Source organism: Centropristis striata, chromosome 14 (assembly GCF_030273125.1).
Source record: "Centropristis striata isolate RG_2023a ecotype Rhode Island chromosome 14, C.striata_1.0, whole genome shotgun sequence".
NCBI lineage: Eukaryota > Metazoa > Chordata > Actinopteri > Perciformes > Serranidae > Centropristis > Centropristis striata.
Window position 1 is genome coordinate 17,854,955 of NC_081530.1, and position 20,126 is coordinate 17,875,080.

Genomic DNA, 20,126 nt, shown 5'->3' on the forward strand with positions numbered 1-20,126 from the left:
TCCTGCTATTTGTTTGTCTAGTATATATAAGCTGTACACCGTATCCATCCATCCAAGCAAAATGTTATTGGATGCTACTAGTTGCCTTCCATACACAATTTAATTTAAATAATAATAAAAAAACAAATACAAACAAATGATAATAATAATAATGATAATAATCGTGAAATATTAAATAAATTAAATGGCAAAATGCTTTGACCTTTAAATCATTGTGTCACGGTTTCACAATGTAATAGAACAAAAAAAGTAGAGAAATTTAAATGGCTGCATGTTTGTTATCTATAATAATAATAAAAAAGAAAAAGAAATACAAAAAAATAAAAAAATACAATTCAATTGAAATAATAATACAAATTAAATAAAAATAAATAATTATAAAAAATATAAAATATTTCTTAGAGAAATCAATACTTTAACAAAGTCTGAAATTCTTCAATTCCCCCTTGTAAAGAATTGTCTGGCAGCAAGGTGAACCCTTTAAAGGATATTGATTTGTTTTAGGTGGCTAAAAAACATTACTGTAGAGAATACACTGATTATGGATAAGTACGTCATACTGTAAAACCACTAGAGATGGGGAAAAATTGATACAGCACAGTATTGTGTAAGTATCGATATTTAGCATTCAGACGTCAGTATTTTCGCCGTTTCTTTTTTTTTCCAGAGGCTGTAGCAAGATCTAAGATCTAAGGAATATATAGGTACCATCACAGCAAAGTTAAGAGGGTTTAAGATACATGCTAAAGACACTGGAACCAGGTATGTGACTTTGTGGCGACATTATTTCACAGACACACACAAAGTTTTTGAAAGTTTGATAAAACACTGCAGTTGTAGTCGTCCATACATGTTTGATATCAGTTCAGTTCAGTTTGACTGAATACTTTGTTGGTTTGTCTGTTGGTTTGACTCATTGTGGAGAAATAAAAAGAGCATTTCTCCTTCTTCCCTTTGAAGAAGTTGGATTTTCCTCTGACAAAAAATGGGTTTTCACCTGGAGGGAAGGAAAATTGTTAAGGAATTTTGTTTCCGTGTGAGGAGCTTGTTCAGTTTTCATTTGACACCCTGCTGTTGTGTTCCTGTTGTGTTTCTGTTTAGACGTTGCTGGAACCAGAGTGCTGATGCAGCAGGAATAAAATGCAAAACTGGCATCTCTGTATTTTTGTTTTTCCTCATGTTCAATCAAAAGTTTAGTCAGTCAGTGATTTGACCTTTTGAGGCCTGTTTAAACACACAGGATGGTTTGTTTCATCATTAGAGAAGCCAATTTCTTTTTTCTTTTTGAGACAGAAGTGATGTCTAAATCCTCACAGATGCAGGGTGAAGGGCCTCAGCAGGAATGCCACTTCTTGTCTCATCTTGTCCCGAGAAAGCAAACTCATGTCTCCTCTGATATCCGTTAATTTATTCCGTCCTGTGAACGGGCCTGTCACGCTGTTTGAAGAGCTGGTAATGAGCGGCGTGTTGGAGCCGGCATGTTGGAGGCGTGCCAAAACAATTATAAGTTTGTCATGTTTGCACGTCTTGCATGCTCCTCTTCCTTTTTAATAGTATAACTTAAAAGCTCGGCTATTACGGAACAGGAAGCTGGCATCGTCTTTGTTTGTCCGGGAAGAAAAAAGGCCAAAAAAAGTGAAAATCCTGGTCTGCTTTTGTTATCACTCCTCCAACATGTTTTCTCCCACTTAGCTTGGTGACAATATTTCCTTTGTGATTCCTTCAGTGATTGATAGACTCTCTCTTCCTCTCTGTAATTGCCTTTATTGTTATAAAACTACGCCCTATTTGCTATATTTATTTGCTTAACCCTTGTGTAGTCCTCCGGTTGACCATGCAACGTCGGCTCAAAAAGGACCCCATGACTTTAGGCTGTTTTTTGTTGTTTAGTTTCATCATTTTTTCACTATTATTGGTCAATTTTAGTCAAATCTACAACATTAGGTCTCATTTCAAGAGAAAAAAAGTAATAAAACCTGATTTTCTTTTTTGTAATACTGGGGAAAAAATTCTTGAAGGGAATGCACAGAGTGGGATATGTCAACTTGTAGTTTTTAGATGACAGCAAAAGAAGTGATTTGGGGTCAAAAATGACCACAGCAGGGTTAAAAGTGTCTTGGCCTAACTCTGGTATGGTTATTCTGGCATTGAAAATGTGTATTTTTCATCAAGTTTTCACCTCCACACAGAAACCTATATTAGCTTTGGGGCTGTCTTTGTGGTTGTTGGCAGGATATTTAAAAACATCAGAAATTTCAATGAAGCTTGGTGGAAAGTTTGACCACAGGCCGGTGAACAAGTGGGTTTTCGTTTTGGGGATTTCCTAATGTTGCAAAACTTTAAACAATTCTGCTATTTTTTGATGATTCATAGCACTCAGACGACCTGCTGGCCTCTTTAATGTCTCAGCTTTAAACAACCTTTCGTGTCAGTAACAATAACTCCATCTCTGCTGTATTTACTGCTCCTCTGTCTCCTTGCTCAGTATCGAACTTTGTGAGATGCGAATTGATTGACTTCGTCCCGTCTCTCTCCTCTCCTCTCTCAGTGTTGTTACTAAGTGATTACTATATTGATCAAATCTCTTCTCAGCCTAACTGAGAGCTTCCAGTCTCTATAATGTACTCGTTTAAGTGGCTGTATTGGAGATCTTCATCTCTTCAAAGCTGCGTTTGATTTAACAGTCTCTGCATCTCTAAAGCTGCGTCTCAGATGTGTAATATATTGCCCAATTCGGTAGCTCAATGTCAGCATCATGTGGTTGCAAGAAAATGTATATGTGGGTCTTATAAAGTATTATCTTAACTTAACTTAACTTAACTTAACTTAACTTATCTTAACTTAACTTATCTCCTTTACTTAACTTATCCTGTTTTTTCTTTATGCCAACTTGAAGCAAACTTTTCAAACAGGATCATGCCATAATAAGTCAGCAAACCAGATTCTGTTGCACAGCTCTGATCACTCAGAACTCCATTTAGAAAAAAAAGCATTTTAGAAGTTATTTGCTTGTCATTTTGCAGGCAAACCTGACGAAGCATGAAGTCAGACTTTTAAAAAAAATTGTTTTAACAATGTTTTTGGCATACTTTGATCCATTTATTAGTCAGTTTGCAATTTGTCAAGGTTCAATTGATAAATTAGAAATCTACTCGCAATTGTTGCATTTTGTCAAACTTTCCTCAATTTTAAGCTTCACTGCTTTAAATTTTTTATGAATGAAACATAAAAAATGGCTTACTAAAGAAGAGGATTGGAGTGGGTTTTTTTTGGGGGGGTTGGTGGGAGAAAATATTATATATGTATACATGTTTATATATATTTTTTTCTTTAAATTTGTGCCTGTTTTTCCTAAAAATTAAAAAATTGAAATATAAAAAATGGCTAACTTTGCAGCGTTATTTCGACAATTTCCCGATGAGATATCCTGACGCAGTTTAGTTTTGCCGCCATAACACTAAATATCGATACCTGGCGGCCATGAATTGATATAATACTGACACGCAAAATATTGCGATACTATGCTGTATCCATTTTTCCCCCCACCTCTAATGTTTAGTAGATATTTTTAAATAAAAAAGAAAGAAAAACAACACCATCTATGTAACAACAGCAAAAACACAAACTTGCAAAGCCCTTGCTGTCACTTAATCTCCATTTTTTCTAATTTGACTCTCTAGATGACTAAACACTCGTCTCTTTCCTCTCAGATTCGCTGTGATTGCCTCGGGCTGTGCCAGCTGTCCCCGGCTGGTGTGTCGCAGGGAGGGATGCGGCGCCGAGTTCTGCTACCACTGCAAACAGGCCTGGCACCCCAACCAGACCTGCGACTCGGCCCGCCAACAGAGGGCCCAGTCCCTGCACACCCACAGCAACCACTCGCCCAGCTACACGCAGGAGCAGGGCCCCGGTGAGTACCCGAGAAAACACACACACACACACACACACACACGCCTCCCAAGCTCCCAGGAGAATAACCACACTCACACGTGCAGACGTGCGTGTCAGACAGATGAAAATCTTCTCCTCCAGCATTTCCGACCTGAAAATATTCTTCACACCTCTCGAGCCCTCTGCCTCTGTGTCTCTGTCAGTCTCTATCACATGTCAGTCTGTCAAGGCGCTGAGTCAAAGTTGTCTCGCGTCTGTTGTGCCGACTCCCCGCCGTTTCCCACCGCAAGCGCCGTTCAGTTGAGCGTGAGATGCTATTTATATCACAGTTTCTCCTATTGATAGCTTCCTGACTGCATCGCCCTGCTTCCTGTCATACGGCTTTTAAAAATGTCACTGCAACATTTTTTGCATCCAAACTTGGTGAAGTCGGGTGTTCAGAACATGTGCTGCACAGTTTGGTTTCAGTTTTCCTTGTCAAGTCAAGTTCAACCACAGAAACTCATTTCTAACATGCAGATAATTTACTTTTTTTAACCTGCTGTCCGTATTTTCACCATTTTTATTTTCTTTCAGAGGCTTTAGCGGGCTCAATTTTATTCAGAGGTCATGTGACCCTCTGACGTTATGCTGTCTGAATGAGAATAAGCTCTCTGTGTTCCCACAAGTCTCCTCTTTACATACATGCATAATTTATGCCGATAACATGTAATTTAAGGCAAAAAAAATACTTTTTTTTTCTCATGTTGTACAAGTGTGCTGTCTGCCTACTGTATTTGAATTGATTTGTGCATACTGAGGTCCCTAAACAGGCTTTAAATCACATAAACTGGGTATTAGTGGAAAGCTGAGACTCTTGTGGATTCAATGAGCCCAGTTTTCTTCATGTGGAAGATGTTAGTCATCAGAAGTAGCCAGTTCATTGCAGTGAGGGCATTTCTTAAGTCTCGACCTCAGTATATAAAATGAGCTGCTGTGACCTCTAGGATAATCACAGCATCATGAAACTTTACAACCATAAACTAGAGACCTAGATCATTCAGAGGATGTGCAGCCTTGGTATTTTGACAGTAAGGGGGTTTCTCGACAGTTTAGAGAACAGAATTGCTCATCATCCAATCTCTGAAAATACAGAAATCTCCAAAATAATCACAGCTTTAAACAGGCTAGCTGTTTCCATCCGTTTCCAGTCTTTATGCTAAGCTAAGCTAACTGTCTCCTGGCTGTGACTTCACATTTTCTCTATTTGCTATCTCACTCTCATATCTGTCTAACTCTGCAAAACAGTGCAGTTCTCAAAGTGTTGACGCAGTCGTTTAATTCACTTGTCGTCGTGTTGATGGATACAAACATCCGTGCTTATGTGCACAAACATCCTTGTGTGTGTGTGTGTGTGTGTGTGTGTGTGTGTGCGCGTGTGCGTGTGCGTGTGTGTCTTTAATTCCATTTTGATTAAAAATCTATTAACTAAATCCCTCCAGCTGTCCTCAGTCGATCTCCTCTCTCTGTCTTCTCTTAATTCACCACTTCCAGTCCGCCTCTCCGAGCCAAATATTCACAAGAACTGACGACAATCCAGAAGACACGAACTGACTCATAGAAATGTTCAGGCTGCTCCCTGTCTGTCTCTCTGCCCGTCTACCTGCCTGCCTGTCTACCTCCCTGTCTGTCTGTCTGTCTGTCTGTCTGTCTGTCTGTCTACCTGTCTGTCTCTCTGCCTGACTGTCTGCTTGTCTGTCTGCCTGTCTGTCTGTCTCTCTGTCTGCCTGTCTATCTCTCTTTCTGTCTGTTTATACGCAGAAAAAGAAATGCAAGGGAGAGAGATGAGAGCAGAAGAGAGACAAGAGAGTGTGTCAGCAGAATACACAAACAATAACAACCATACACACACACACACACACACACACACACACACAGCCCTCCTTTCAGCCAGATCTGCCAGAGTCTCTCTGAGTTAAAATGCCAAAATGCCCTTTAAAGAGCAGAGAGCAGTCCCAGCATCAAACACACAGTAAATTGACTTTTTTTCCCTTTAAAATGCATTAGAGGACAAACTGCTCCGATTGTCCGATCCATTACGCTAATGAGGTTTGATTTTGCTGCCAAAGGAAGGAAGAAAAAACAGATAGAACCACTGAAGAGGTTTTTTTGTTGCATTTAAATAAGACTATTTTGGTTTTCTCCTCTGTTAGAAGGAGGATTTTAACCTTTTTTGACTTTTTTTTATTGTGTGAATACATTTGCATTTAGATTTTGGTGCAAAACCAGACACAAAAATGTGTTTTTCTGGAGTTTAATATTATTTGAGATCGCTTGAGGGATTTAAAGATGTTGTGGGCTTAGTAACCCAGATTTCTAAGTTTCAAAACAACGCTGAGTGGCAGGATTGTATTTTGAGAGGATGCTGGGCACTTTAATAATTTCAGGGGCTGTAAACATTTAGGAAAATGTGCTGAATCTTACTGAAAGTTTGAGGAGAATCGATTCAACTCTCAAACAAGAAAGTAGCCGTGTTTCCATTAACAAATTTCTCTACACATGAGAAAAGCTCGATGGAAACATCAAAATTCAAGAAGAATTTCAAGAATGCGCATAAAAGTTTTTACGCTTGTTTGAGGTGGTTTTTGTCTTTTTCAAAAAATAGTTAATGCGCTAAACAGGAGATGGAAACACTTTCTCAGAATAAGTTCTGACATTTAACTCACATGACTGATCAGCTGTTGCCTCTGACATGAAAGAACAATTATAAGTTGTTCCATTGAATCCAATTCTTGAAGACTTCTCTCCATTTTCTCTCGATTAGCAAACACTTTGTTGTTATTTCCTCTCTTCTTCTTCTCCTGTTTACTGACAGATTAGCCTACAGCAACACATCACACTGCCATCTTCTGACAAAAGTACATTACTGCAGCTTTGTTTATTCGCTCTAAACCAGCTGATGGAAACGTCCCTAATTCACATTCTGTTTTATGCGATATTTCAAAATTTTGCTTCAAAATTCGATTTAATGGAAACCCGGCTACTGTTTTCTCCTTCGAAGTGTCTGGAGCTCCGATGCATCTTATGAGATCTCTGACTGCAGGTCGAAGGAGGCATGAGTCGTGTTTCCTCCAACAAATTTCTCTGCACATTTTAAAGATTTGGAGGTTAAAGGAAACATCAACATTTGATGAAACTTTCCAAAAATGTGCATAAAATCTTCTGACCAAAGTATGTTTATGCTTTGTTTATTCACACTGAACCAGTTGATGAAAACATCCCTAATTCGTATTTTCTTTAATGCGACATTTCAACATTTTGCTCCAAAATTTGACTTTATTGGAAACTTTTAAACAATTGGTTAATTGTAGTTAATTGTCAATGTAACAAATAGGCAACACATTTCTCATCTGCTCTCTCATATGTGTTTAAATCATTAACCTTGCTTAAATCTTTATGTTTTAAAAGTCAGAACCTAAACATAGTGTTGAAGTTTTGGTCACTTGATTGTTTTGGATTTTCCGAGTCATTTTTTTTTTTTTTTTTTTATAATTAATTGGTTATGGCCCAGTTTCCACTTAAATTTCACCAAAACTAATTTCCAAACTAATTCCAGGATCTAACTTGTGAAAGTCGTGAAAAGGAAGCAGAAATGAGAGACAATCAATGGATTTTTTTCAAGAGGAACTTCTATGTCCCTAATCCACATTTTCTCTAATGCGACATTGAAAAATTTTGCTCCAAAATTTGATTCGACTTTAATGGAAACACGACTACAGGCAGAAATTTTCTCATTTGCCTAAAAAGAGAATTATGTGTTTAAATTGCATTTACTTTATGCTAATAACATGCAATTTAAGGCAAAAGAAAACACATAGTTTTTCTCATGTAGTACAAATGTTCCATTTCCGCCTACTGTATATGAATATTTGTGCATACTGAGGTCCCTAAACAGGCTTTGGATCAAATAAACTGGGTATCAGTGGAAAGCTGAGACTCTTGTAGATTCAATGAGCCCAGTTTTCTTCATGTGAGATGATGTTAGTCATCAGAAGTAGCCAGTTCATTGCAGTGAGGACATTTCTTGAGACTGGACCTCAGTATATAAAATGAGCTGTTGTGATCTCTAGGATAATCACAGCATCATGAAAATTGTTTAGGATTTTCCAAGTTTTTTTTTTTTTTTAATGATTTCAAAAGTTTTGTTTTGGCCCAGTTTCCACTAAAATTTAACCAAAACTAATTTCTGAACTAATTCCAGAATCTAATTTGATAAAGACGTGAAACGGAAGCAGAAATTAGAGACAATCAGGGGATTTTTTTAAGAGGAACTTCTACGTCCCTAATCCACATTTCCTCTAATGTGACATTGCAAAATTTTGCTTCAAAAATTTATATTCAACTTTAATAGAAACACTATGGGCAGCAATTTCCCCATCTGCCAAAAGGTAAAATATGTGTTTAAAGTTTTCTTTATCAACAAATGTAAGAATTGAAAAGTGTTGCTAAGTGTCAAACTCTCTTCTGTCTCTCCAGCTGACGACATCAAGCCGTGCCCTCGCTGCGGCGCCTACATCATCAAGATGAACGACGGCAGCTGCAATCACATGACCTGCGCCGTCTGCGGCTGCGAGTTCTGCTGGCTCTGCATGAAGGAGATCTCCGACCTGCACTACCTCAGGTACCCAGACCTCTTATTCCACTTCTCATCTCGGCTCCATGTCTGACTTTTAATTCCAGTGTTCCTTCATGTTTCGCTCTGTGTTTTCCCTCCGTTAGTCCATCCGGCTGCACGTTCTGGGGGAAGAAGCCTTGGAGCAGGAAGAAGAAGATTCTGTGGCAGCTGGGGACGCTGATCGGAGCTCCGGTCGGCATCACCCTCATCGCAGGCATCGCCGTCCCCGCCATGGTCATCGGCATCCCTGTGTACGTCGGCCGCAAGGTGAGAAACCTGCAGAGACAAACAATAAACAGAACAACCTGCGGTGGAATTATTTTTTTAATTGCTGGTCCAGAAACATTAACAAATAGAGAAAAAGGATAGAATAAAATACTACTGAATTAAATATAGTTATATATATTATAATAAAAATAAATAAAATCACAATGGAATAAAACAGAAAAAGTTAAAGAAAAAATATAATTCAATTTAAATACAAATTAAATTTAAAAAATGAAAATTTTACTCCAAAGAAATAATAATAAAATAATAACAACAATAATAATAATAATAATAATAATAATAATAATAATGGAATAAAATAAGTAAAATAAAAAAATACAATTCAATTTAAATAATAATACAAATTAAATAAAAAATATATAACTTCAAAGAAACAATAATTAAAAATAAATAAATCATAATAATTAAATAAAAATATAAATCAATGCTTTATCAAAGTCTGAAATTCTTTCAAATAGAGAAAAGGGATAGAATAAATTCTAATAATATATAAAATAAAAATAATAATAATAATAATTATTATTATTATTATAATGGAATAAAAGAAAATAAGTAGAAGAAAATATAATAAAATGTAAAAAATAAAATGTGGAAAATAATAACAAGATGAAACATAAAAAGAGAAAAGAGAAAAAGAGGGAAATTTAAATGGCAGCATGTTTGTTATTTAAACTAAAGCTTCAAAGAAATTGAGAAAACGTTTTTTCTTTGTTAGTTTTTTCCTCGCTGCTCCTGTCGGCTTTTCTCTTTCTCCCCTGGATCGTTTTTCTTTTCTTCATTTCATCAATCTGTTGATAAGTGTTGAAGTTTTGGTCACCTGATTGTTTGGGATTTTCCAAGTTATTATTATTTTTTAATGATTACAAAAGTTTTGTTTTGACCCAGTTTCCACTAAAATTTCACAAAAACTAATTTCCAAACTAATACCAGGATATAAAATGAGAAAGCCGTGAAAAGGAAGTATAAATGAGAATAATCAGGGGATTTTTGAAGAGCAACTTCTCTCGAAACGTTATCTGTGATCTTAAAATATTAAACTGAACATTTCCTGTCATTGTTCCTTCAGTTTCAAATGTCTTTCACACAGTTTTTAGTCTCTTTGGTCAGTTCCCTGAACGTTTATCTTCAGCAGCAGAAACCAGAAGTGGAAACCTCGACTTTGTGGCAACACACACAAATAGTTTACAGCTCTGCCTCAGTCGCTCTCTTTCACAATCCTCCTCCTCCTCCTCGGGCCTTTATCTGGAATTTACGACATCTTTTCTGTTGAGTTTCAGTATGCTGCCCTCGTTTTTTCACAATGTGAAACGTTTTCTAGAAATACCAGAAAACACTTTCAGTTACTTTGAGTTTCCATTTCCTTAGAACACGTCACATTGTCTAAATTCATTATTTAGATAATAATTTATTTCCAAGTTCCTGTGAAATACAACAAGGATGCTGACAGATGTTTTAGTTTTAGTGAGCTGAAATTGAAAGCAGCTGAGATGAAATTAACAACTTGAACTGATTCACAAGAAATTAATGGGACAAAAAAACGTTTTTTCTTTTTATTTGTTTTCTTTTTTTCTTCTTCTCTGTCTGTTAATGAGCAGAACACACATAACGGTGTACGTTTAACAAAACACAGAAGATAAGATTAAATCTAAATAAATCAATCATAATACAAATATACAATAACTCTTAAATAATATTATAAAATCTAAAATTAAAAAACTCACAGAATCAAATCTAAATAGCCATCAGACAAGTATGTTTTATTTATTTGGTTTTGCTCACTTTTTTATTCACAACTTTACATTTTGATTATTTATTTGAAACAGCTTGTTTCTAGGTTCCTTTGTTTCTATTTCTGTTAAATTAAAATGAATCACTTTTTAATATATTAAAAAGCCACCTGGGTTTTTGCAAAACATGCAGAAATTCTGAAATTCCTCTTTTGTCTCCATAAATATGATATTATCCTGGCTTTGGTTATTATGTTGTATTTTTAGACACAAAAGATGCCAATGGTCGCTCTCATAACATGATACATAACAAGGAAATTAGAGGACAATGGGTTTTTGGCTGCAGATTAATGTATGACAGCGCACCCCTATGGAGAGCAGTGGAACTACACAAAACTGGCACAGTGTGAAGAATTAATAATGATAATATGAATAAACTTTATTTGTATAGCAACTTGGAATGAAGATAAAAACAGGGGGAAAATGCCATAACTAATGTAAAATAACATGAAAATAAAACAATAATAAATAAAAAATATATAATTATAATATATATAAATAAAAAGTGAAAAAATAAAAATATTTTTTAAATAATATAAAATAATAGTAAATATAAAAATCAAAGTAAAAAAATATTAAAAATACATTTTTTGAATAAAATAAATGGACATGGAATGACAATGCAAATAGGAATAAAATGCCATAATTAATGTAAAATAACATGAAAATCTAACAATAATAATAAAAAATGATAATAATAATAAATATAAAAGTACAAAGTAAAAAAACTGTAAAAATATGATTTAAAAGTAATAATAATGTAATAATAATAATAATAATAATTGTAAATTAAAAAATGGTAAAAAAATATATTTTTAAATAGAATAAATGAACATGAAATGAACATAAAAACAAGACTAATATGCCACAATTAATGTAAATAAACATGAAAATAAAACTATAATAAAAAGGAATGATAATAGTAATAAATATAAAATACAAAGTAAAAAAATTAAAAAGGGATTAATTTAAAATATATATATATATAATACATAGATGCATAACTTCAAAGAAAAATGAAACCCATTTACCCACATTGGAATTTTCTTGCTGAAATTTCACCTCAAGTGCATTCTGCAATTTAAAGTACTAATCATATGTTTAATACTGTAATTGAGGGGTCATAAGGATAATTATTTACATTTTCTCAGCATCACTGTGTGTTTATTAGTTACTATGGATTCATCTAACAGTGACACACGGACATTTTCTGTGTTTGTGGTCATTTTAAATTCACCAAAAGTGCGACCTCTGACCTCTGCCAACTAACCTCGTCCTGCCTGTGTGCAGCTTCAGCTCTGACCTCTCTCCCTCCGCTGTGCTGCAGATCCACGCTCACTACGAGCTGAAGAAGACGTCTCGTCACCGAAGGAACCTGGCCATCACGGGAGGCGTGGCCCTGTCCATCATCACCGCCCCCGTCATCGCGGCTGTCAGCGTGGGTAAGAAACCCGACAGCACCGTCTCCTGTTATCATGCACCGTGAACCTCCAGGGCTGACGGCCAAAACAAGCCGAGCACAGACTGTTTGTCAGTGTCCAGACACTCGACTGGAATGAAAAATACAGAATGTTCTCGGGATGTTTGCTTTCACACAACCAGCAGCTGCAACCAGACAAAATAAGATGCGCTGTAGAGATGCAGACTCGTATTATCTAACATGTTTTCTCCAACAAAAGGAGAGATCTGCACAGATTTTTGCTGCAGAAATGAGTCCTAAAACCCTGAAATGAGTCAGCATTTATGCACTCTGTAGTTAACATTAGCTCAAGAGATTTTCACGTTTTATTTTACAGCATAATCTGCATCTGAAGCTGTGAATTTAGAAGATGGAATGTGTCCTAAATAAAAGGCAGCTGTTAACTAGTGGCTAAATGAGATTACAGAGGCTGTTGAGTCATGAACAGGATGATTTCATTTCCTCTGAAAATTAGGAATTTGTATGATATAAACATGTGGTTGACGTTGCGAAAAATAGTTATTTGGTTAGGTTTAGGCACCAAAAAAAAAAAGGGTTCAGGCTTATAAAAAATTGTACATAAAGACCATTACCTCATGACTTGCATACACCGTCAACAGACAAAATCTTGTAGGAAAGCTACAAATTGCATTGTTTTTTGTCGGAAATAATAAAAAAAATATTAAATAAATTGGCATGGAATATATAATAATATAAAATAACCTGAAAATAAATCAATAATAAAAAAAAAATATGATAATGAAATATAAAAATACAAAGTAAAATAACTGTAAAAAATACATTTAAAAAATAAAATAAATGGACATGGAATGAACATAAAAACAGGAATAAAATGCCATAATTAATGTAAAAGAACATGAAAATAAAACAATAATAAAAAAAAATGAATAATAGTAAATATAAAAATTAAAAGTACAATAAAATAGATACATAAAAGCATAATTTCAATGAAAAAAAGTTTTTTTGTAGGAAATCATACAAAGTGATCATGAGTTTAAAACCACTCTTTGAAAATCATTATCATTTTGTGAAGATTATTTCATTGAACAAAATGTTGTGTTTCATACATTTTTGTTCATCAGAGATTTTATTTTCTGCACTAATCCAAAATCCACTGCAAGAATCCCGTCTGTAACACAAACATGTCGTTCCTTCAGGGCTCCACTGTTCCTCCAGCTCTATTTTAACTTTCCTGTTGTTGTCTTACATCCACTGTTGGAATTTTATGACTTCAGTCTTCTGGAATTTATTAATATATATTGAACCCTTTGTTTGCACATCATAGTAACTTTTGATGTCTGAGAACTTATTTGGTGGATGTGACCAATGGAAACACAAGTCTCTCCAAATCATGTGTATCATACTTTTTTTTAAATTATTGAAGTTTTTCTATCAATAAGCATCTTTAGAATTAAGAAGGCTAGTGTTTCTATTTTCCCACCCAAAATAATAATAATAATATAAATACAAAATTAAAAAACCTCACAGAATTAAACCTAAATAGGCATCAGACAAATATGTTGATTATTTGGTTTCGCTCACGTTTAATCCACAACTTTACATTTTGATTATTTATTTGAAACATATTGAGTTTCTGTGTCTGTCTTCTTTTCTTTTTATTTATTTTTGTCCTATTTCTGTCAAATTAAAATAAATAGCTTTTAAATATATTTTAATATTTTAAAAAGCCACCTGGGTTTTGCAAAACATGCAGAAATCCTGAAATGATTCTTTTGTCTCCATAAATATGATATTATCCTGGCTTTTGCTATTATGTTGTATTATTAGATATAAGAGATGCCAATGGTCGCTCACATAACAAGATACATAACAAGGACATTAAAAGACAATGGGTATTTGGCTGCAGATTAATGTGCGACAGTGCCCCCTTGTGGAGAACAGTGGAACTGCACCTCAAACAACTGGAAATGTATTTATAGAGCACTTATTTACTCAAAGACGCTTAAAGCACAGTTAAAATGCTGTAAACAATAAAAACTGAATTCAACAACATAAGTCAAACATTAAAAGCAGTTTGTGAGTTTTGAGTCTTTTTTTGAAGGTGGATGGATCTGAGCAGTCCCTGATATTTTAGGGAGAGTTCAAGAGGAAGGGGGCAGTTATTGAAAAAGCTCTGTGGCCTCCAGGGTTCGCTGCTCGATCCTGATGGGAGGGGACAGGAGAGTAGTGCTGCTGCTTAAAGTCTGGGGCGTTTATGTAATTTGTCTCTATTTTCACTATAGATACACAGCTGCGATGTTACACACAATTTACAGTTAAAAGTTCACATATAAATTGGCCTCACAGGAGTTGTTTGTTGTCTGCTGGCAGGTATCGGCGTGCCCATCATGTTGGCCTACGTGTACGGCGTGGTGCCCATCTCTCTGTGTCGAGGAGGAGGCTGTGGCGTCAGCAGAGGGAAGGGCCGAGGCGTCCGCATCGACTTCGACGAGGACGACGGTCCCATCACAGGTGAGGACACCAGACACCAGATGATGTTAATCACCAGATCTGTTGCACATCCTGCACAAAATCCTTCTCATATTTTTTATTCTAATTTGTCTCTCAAGGTAAATTCTAGAGGTGGGGGGAAAAATCGATACAGCATAGTATTGTGATTTTTGCATGGCAATATCATATCGTTCATTATATATCGATATTTAGCATTCCGACGACTAGCTTTGTTTTTTTTTTTCGGAGGCCGTAGCGGGCTCAATTTTAGGAATATACTGAAGATACTGGTATCATATGAAACTAGTAAAACTAAGGAATCTATATGAACCATGTGTTATAGGTTATAGAAATGCACACTGCAAATTTAAGCTTTGTTGGTCAGTCTGTGGGTTTGACTCTCATTGTGGAGAAATAAAAAGACTGAAATGAGATGGATAGACTGAGAATTTTCTCTTATTTGACAAAACAATTCTTGATTGAATTTAATTTTATGGACACAAAATGCAGTTAAACAGTTAAATCGCCATAAATACTCACCATATCACAGTATGTTTAAAATGGCAATAATATTGTATCAGGATAAAATCGTATCATGGGGCCTCTGATGATTCACACCTTTAGTAAATTCCCTGTGAATGAAACCTTCTTGGGTAAAAACCTTACTTCATATATTTTCTACCTGATTCTGCAGTGGCGGACGCGTGGCGAGCCCTGAAGTCCCCGAGCCTGGGTGAGAGCAGTCTGGACGGGGCGGTCAGCGGTCTGAGCACCACCTCCCCCAGCGAGGGGCTCTCCGTGGCCCCCGGGGCTCTGGGGGACACGCCACACTTCAACACGCTGGCAGGCGGCACCCTGGGGACACGCACCAGCAAGTACAGCAGGTGAGGAAAACGCTTCAAGTTATTTTACATAAAACGTTTCAGCAACGAGAAGATTCAAAGCGATTTACATAAGTCATTAAAAGCATCACGACAGAATAACACATTAAAAAAGGACTTTTAAACTTAAATCTAGCTACTTATATAATTTATTACTAGTGTGATCGAGGTGTTCTGATTAATGTATACATTCTCCTTGAAAGACATTTTTTTCTCAATAAAAATTTAAGTGTTAAAAAATAAAATAAAAAAAATAAAGAAAAGAAAATAGCACAGTACATAAACAGATGAAATATTATATTAAGGTTAAAAAATGATGAAGGGAATAAAACACATACACACAAAACAATATATATAATGATAATAATAATTCAAATTTAGGAAAACCTTAAAAATCAAAGAGAGTGAGAGAGGAAAAAAATAATATAACAAAAAATATATAAAAAATTAAGAGTAAAAGTTACAGTGCTATTTAAATAAATACATTAAAATTGTTTAGTTAAAGGCTCCAGAAAAGGAGTTAAAGTTAATTTTGACCTTGAAAGCAATAATTGAAAAACAATGTCACCACCAAAACAGCTGTTAAAAAGACGTTGTGGAGAGATTGTTTTGTTTCCAAATGAAAAATTAAGTTTCAAGTTGAATTTTAAGTAGATTTAATGACCTTTAATGAAGTTGTCGTGTGCAAAAAACACCAATTAGGTGAATACAGAATCTAATGAACAACTCTTTAGTTGTCCATCTAATTGCATGAGCATTACTCCATAAAATATAAATAAAATAGTGTTGTGATAGAAATAAACCAACCTACAGAATAAAAATAATGAATAGATAAATAAATAAAACCCTTGATAGAAACTGCCAGTGCCAGTAATAAGTGTGTAGTGTAAATGTTGGTTTATTTGATGACATATTGATTATTAAGAGTGTTTTTGTGGCTCCAGGCTGGAGGTGCAGGCAGGGGAGCTGGCTAAAGAATCGGCCCAGAGGGAGACGGGCAGCCTGGGAGCAGGGAGCGACTGCGCCAGCACCCGAGGGATGGCCGGATCCATCATCTCGTCCTACACACTACCTGACAGGTGACACCTCAGTCTTCTTCTTCTTCACAAAGTCTGTCTAAGCCAACCAACTTTTCTTAATATTGATAATGCTTCTTTTTAAACTTCCATCTTGACACTACAGAGCCATAAAGCAGCAAATATTTAATAATGAGCCGTTTAAACCTCATTTTTTAACCCTCCTGTTATGTTGTGGGTCAAATTGACCCATTTATTGAAGTTTAAAAATCTAAAAAAAAATTGTTACAACTATTTTTTCATAAAAAATGAAAGAAAAGAAAAACGAATATAACAGGAGGGTTATATATATATATATAACAGGAGGGTTATATATATATATATACATATATATATATATATATATATATATATATACATATATATACACATAATAAGATTTTTAAATAATTAAGTTAGTATTAATTAATTAATTAATTATTTAATAAGATTTTTTAATAATTAATTTATATTCATACATTATATTTTTTATTTTTTAAATTCATTTATTTATTTTTATTATTTAATAAGATTTTTTAAAATAATTAATTTGTATTTATTTATTCATTTATTTTTCTTGCTTGAAAGGTCTTCATGTTCATGTGGTGTCAATTTTGTTTAAGAAGTTTTGTTCATTATGTCTAAAAAAGTCAATAAAAACAGAGAATTACAAGAAAGAAAAAACAGACCTTGCAGATGAAATACAGTACAGCATGAAAGATAGTTCCTGTTCTGCGAGATTAAATATAATCTAGTGGACTACAGAAGTTCACCATGTAAACATCTTGCTTGCGTCTCTCTGAGGCTGACCTGCTGCTCTGGTGTCTCTGCAGGGAGTGCACCAACCTGGAGATCCAGGTGGACATCGAGACCAAACCCAGCCATCTCTGCCTGACCAGCGAGGAGGACCTGACCCCGCCCCCGGGCTCCGTTGCCATGGCGACCGTCTCGGGCGTGGAGGAGCCTCAGGACTGCAGCTCCAGACGGGGCGGGGCTCTGTCCGGCTCGGCGTTGGCGCTGTCCCCGGGCGTGTCCATCAGGGACGGACTCAGAGACGTGACGCTGGCTCAGCCGGAGAGCATCCGCAGCGACCTGGAGATGTCGGACACTCAGTCAGACGACATCGCCGAGCTGACGTCGGACGACTGCGACTCGCCTCACCCGAAGAGCTGCCACCTGGCGGCCGGGCAGCAGCCCCCGTCCTGCCGAGCCCTGAACCCCGAAGGCCTTCACTGTCCCGCCGACAGCAACATCATCCTCTACGTCTGAGCAGGATTGCACAAAAAAAAACGATTCCCCCCAAGAGTTACATCTCCTTTACTCCACAGCTTTTTTATTTTTTAACCGGCGTTTCTCGTTTGCTGCTTCTGCGACTCACAGACACCGTCTTAAACACAGACAGGGTTTGTTTACTTGTGTCTGTCTTATCTGTCTACCTGTCAATCTCCTCACTGAGTCAATTGTCAGGGTTCTACCTCTGAGATTTATAAGATGATGATTTATGTTTACTCCTTGGTGCAAAATGCCTTGGCTACTTAAGCAAAAAAAAAAAAATCTATATATATAAAAAAAGAAAAAAGAGGTACACATTTTCCACAAGAAATATTGCAATTATGAAATTATGAAAAATAAGGTGAAGTATCACCGAGCACAGCAGAGGGAGAAGGACTGTTGATGTTTCTAACAATGTGTGAGTGAATGTGGACTTTGTACTCAACTCTTGTGGCTTTATTTTTTCTTCTTTTCTTCTATTTATATTCAGACGACCTTGAAATTGTATTATTTGCTGCGTGCATGAGTCTGCATGAGCCATGCCTTGTGTGAAAGGTTTTTTTTAAAAAAAAAAAAAGGGGGGCAGTGAGTTTCTGTTACACTGGTGAAAGTTAAAGTTTACTTTAAGAGGAAGAAGCTGCACTTGAATTTCACTTTTGCTGCACAGAGGAGGAGGAGGAGGAGGAGGAGGAGGAGGAGGAGGAAGATAAGAGTTTCAAATGACTAAGTGACAGAGTTCTGACAGTGACGAGGCCAGAAGACACGGCGGTGAAATGCACTGTGAGAAGCCGTTTATTCTATTCAAGCCACATTTCCACCAAGTATTAGAATTAGAATTATAAACTAAAGTAAAAAAATAATTAAACATTTTAAAAAATATACCCTCAGGGCTGTCACTATACCAAAAAAGTTAACTACGCAATTATCATGGCTAAAAGAAATCCTGATATATAAAATATATAAGGGCCAAAATATTATTGCAAAATCAATAGAAACATTTAAAAAGTAATCATAATAATTGTGCATTAAGTCATATTCATTTTAAACCATTTTTATTCCAAATGTGGTCGGCTAATTCAGACTTCATTGCTGCTTTATCTTCATTGTAAGGCTCAAAATAAGATTTGCGGCTCCTGTTATTACTATGGCTCTTTAACTTGGTAACATTTGCCGATCTGTTATTGGAGGTGGGGGTAAAATCAATATAGCATATTATCGCAGTATTTTGCGTGGCGATATTATATCGATTCAGGGCCGCCAAGTATCGATATTTAGCCGTCAGACCGTAAGTATTTTTGCCATTTTTGTTTTTTTCTGGGCTCACTTTTAGGAATATACTGGAGTTACTGGTATCTTATGAAACTATAAGATCAAATGAATCTATAGGCACCATGTGTCAGGATATCATGTTGAAATAATACGTTTTTTTATGTTTCAAGGTGATTTTCAAAGTGGTCATGTGACCTCTGATGTCAATGAAAATAGGTTCTCTGAGTTCCCACAAGTTGACTCTCATTGTGGAGAAATAAAAAGACTGAAGTGAGATGAACAAACTGAGAATTTTCTCTAAATGACAAAACAATTCTTGGTTGAATTTAATTTTGAGGACACAAAATGCAGTTAAATCGCAATATATTGTATCACAATACTCACCATATCATAAAATGCTTAAAATGGCAATAATATCGTATCGTGACTCAAGTATCGGGTTAAAATCGTATCGTGATTCACACTGCTGATCTCTACTGACATCTAAGTAACCAGCTCTAAAATTGTGCTTTTTTAAAAATTTGTTATGACCAGAACGTCTCGCTGTACCCTGGTCTCAGAGAGTATATTTTAAACAAGTCATAAGATGAAACGTCACAGAGAAAAGAAACAGAGACAGCATCCTGTCAAAGGATTACAAAATGCTTAAAATCACAATAATACCTTGACTCAAGTGTCGGGATAAAATCGCATAGTGGGGCCTCTGCTGATTCACACCCCTACCTGTAATAGACTAAAACTCTTGATAAATATTTAGATTTCCAGCCTCAGACTGGTCGCTGTCAGAACTCTCTCACTGTCTGGTTCTGGTTCTTGTTCTTGATCTGGTTCTGGTTCTGGTGTGTGTCATGTGACGGGTCAGTGTTTGACAGTTTGCTGCCTTATCGACACTCACTGACCGACAGGACACACACCACCACCACCAGCGGCAGCAGGTTTTGGTGTGTGTGAGCTGGCTGTGTCGTCTGTGTGTGTGTGAGTGAATGAACTCCTGATGAATGTATTCGTCCCACTTTGTTTTTTGAATGAGCACTTGTGCACTTTATCTGAATTTATCTACGTATTTATCTCCTTTTTTGTTGCGATTCATCATCTTTA

The 20,126-nt window shown here is 36.0% G+C and overlaps 1 protein-coding gene across 1 annotated transcript in view; it reads left to right on the forward strand.

The window, feature by feature from the left end:
- The window catches only part of rnf19b (ring finger protein 19B), a 42,654-nt gene extending 24,285 nt beyond the window's left edge, over window positions 1-18,369 (forward strand). Inside the window, exons 3-10 of the mRNA XM_059349428.1 lie at window positions 3,711-3,910; window positions 8,407-8,551; window positions 8,650-8,812; window positions 11,948-12,062; window positions 14,432-14,572; window positions 15,246-15,435; window positions 16,377-16,511; window positions 17,321-18,369. Coding sequence (XP_059205411.1) covers window positions 3,711-3,910; window positions 8,407-8,551; window positions 8,650-8,812; window positions 11,948-12,062; window positions 14,432-14,572; window positions 15,246-15,435; window positions 16,377-16,511; window positions 17,321-17,756 — 1,525 coding nt within the window. The 3' untranslated portion in view covers window positions 17,757-18,369. The remainder of the gene's footprint in view (window positions 1-3,710; window positions 3,911-8,406; window positions 8,552-8,649; window positions 8,813-11,947; window positions 12,063-14,431; window positions 14,573-15,245; window positions 15,436-16,376; window positions 16,512-17,320) is intronic.
- The last annotated feature ends 1,757 nt before the right edge of the window (window positions 18,370-20,126 follow it).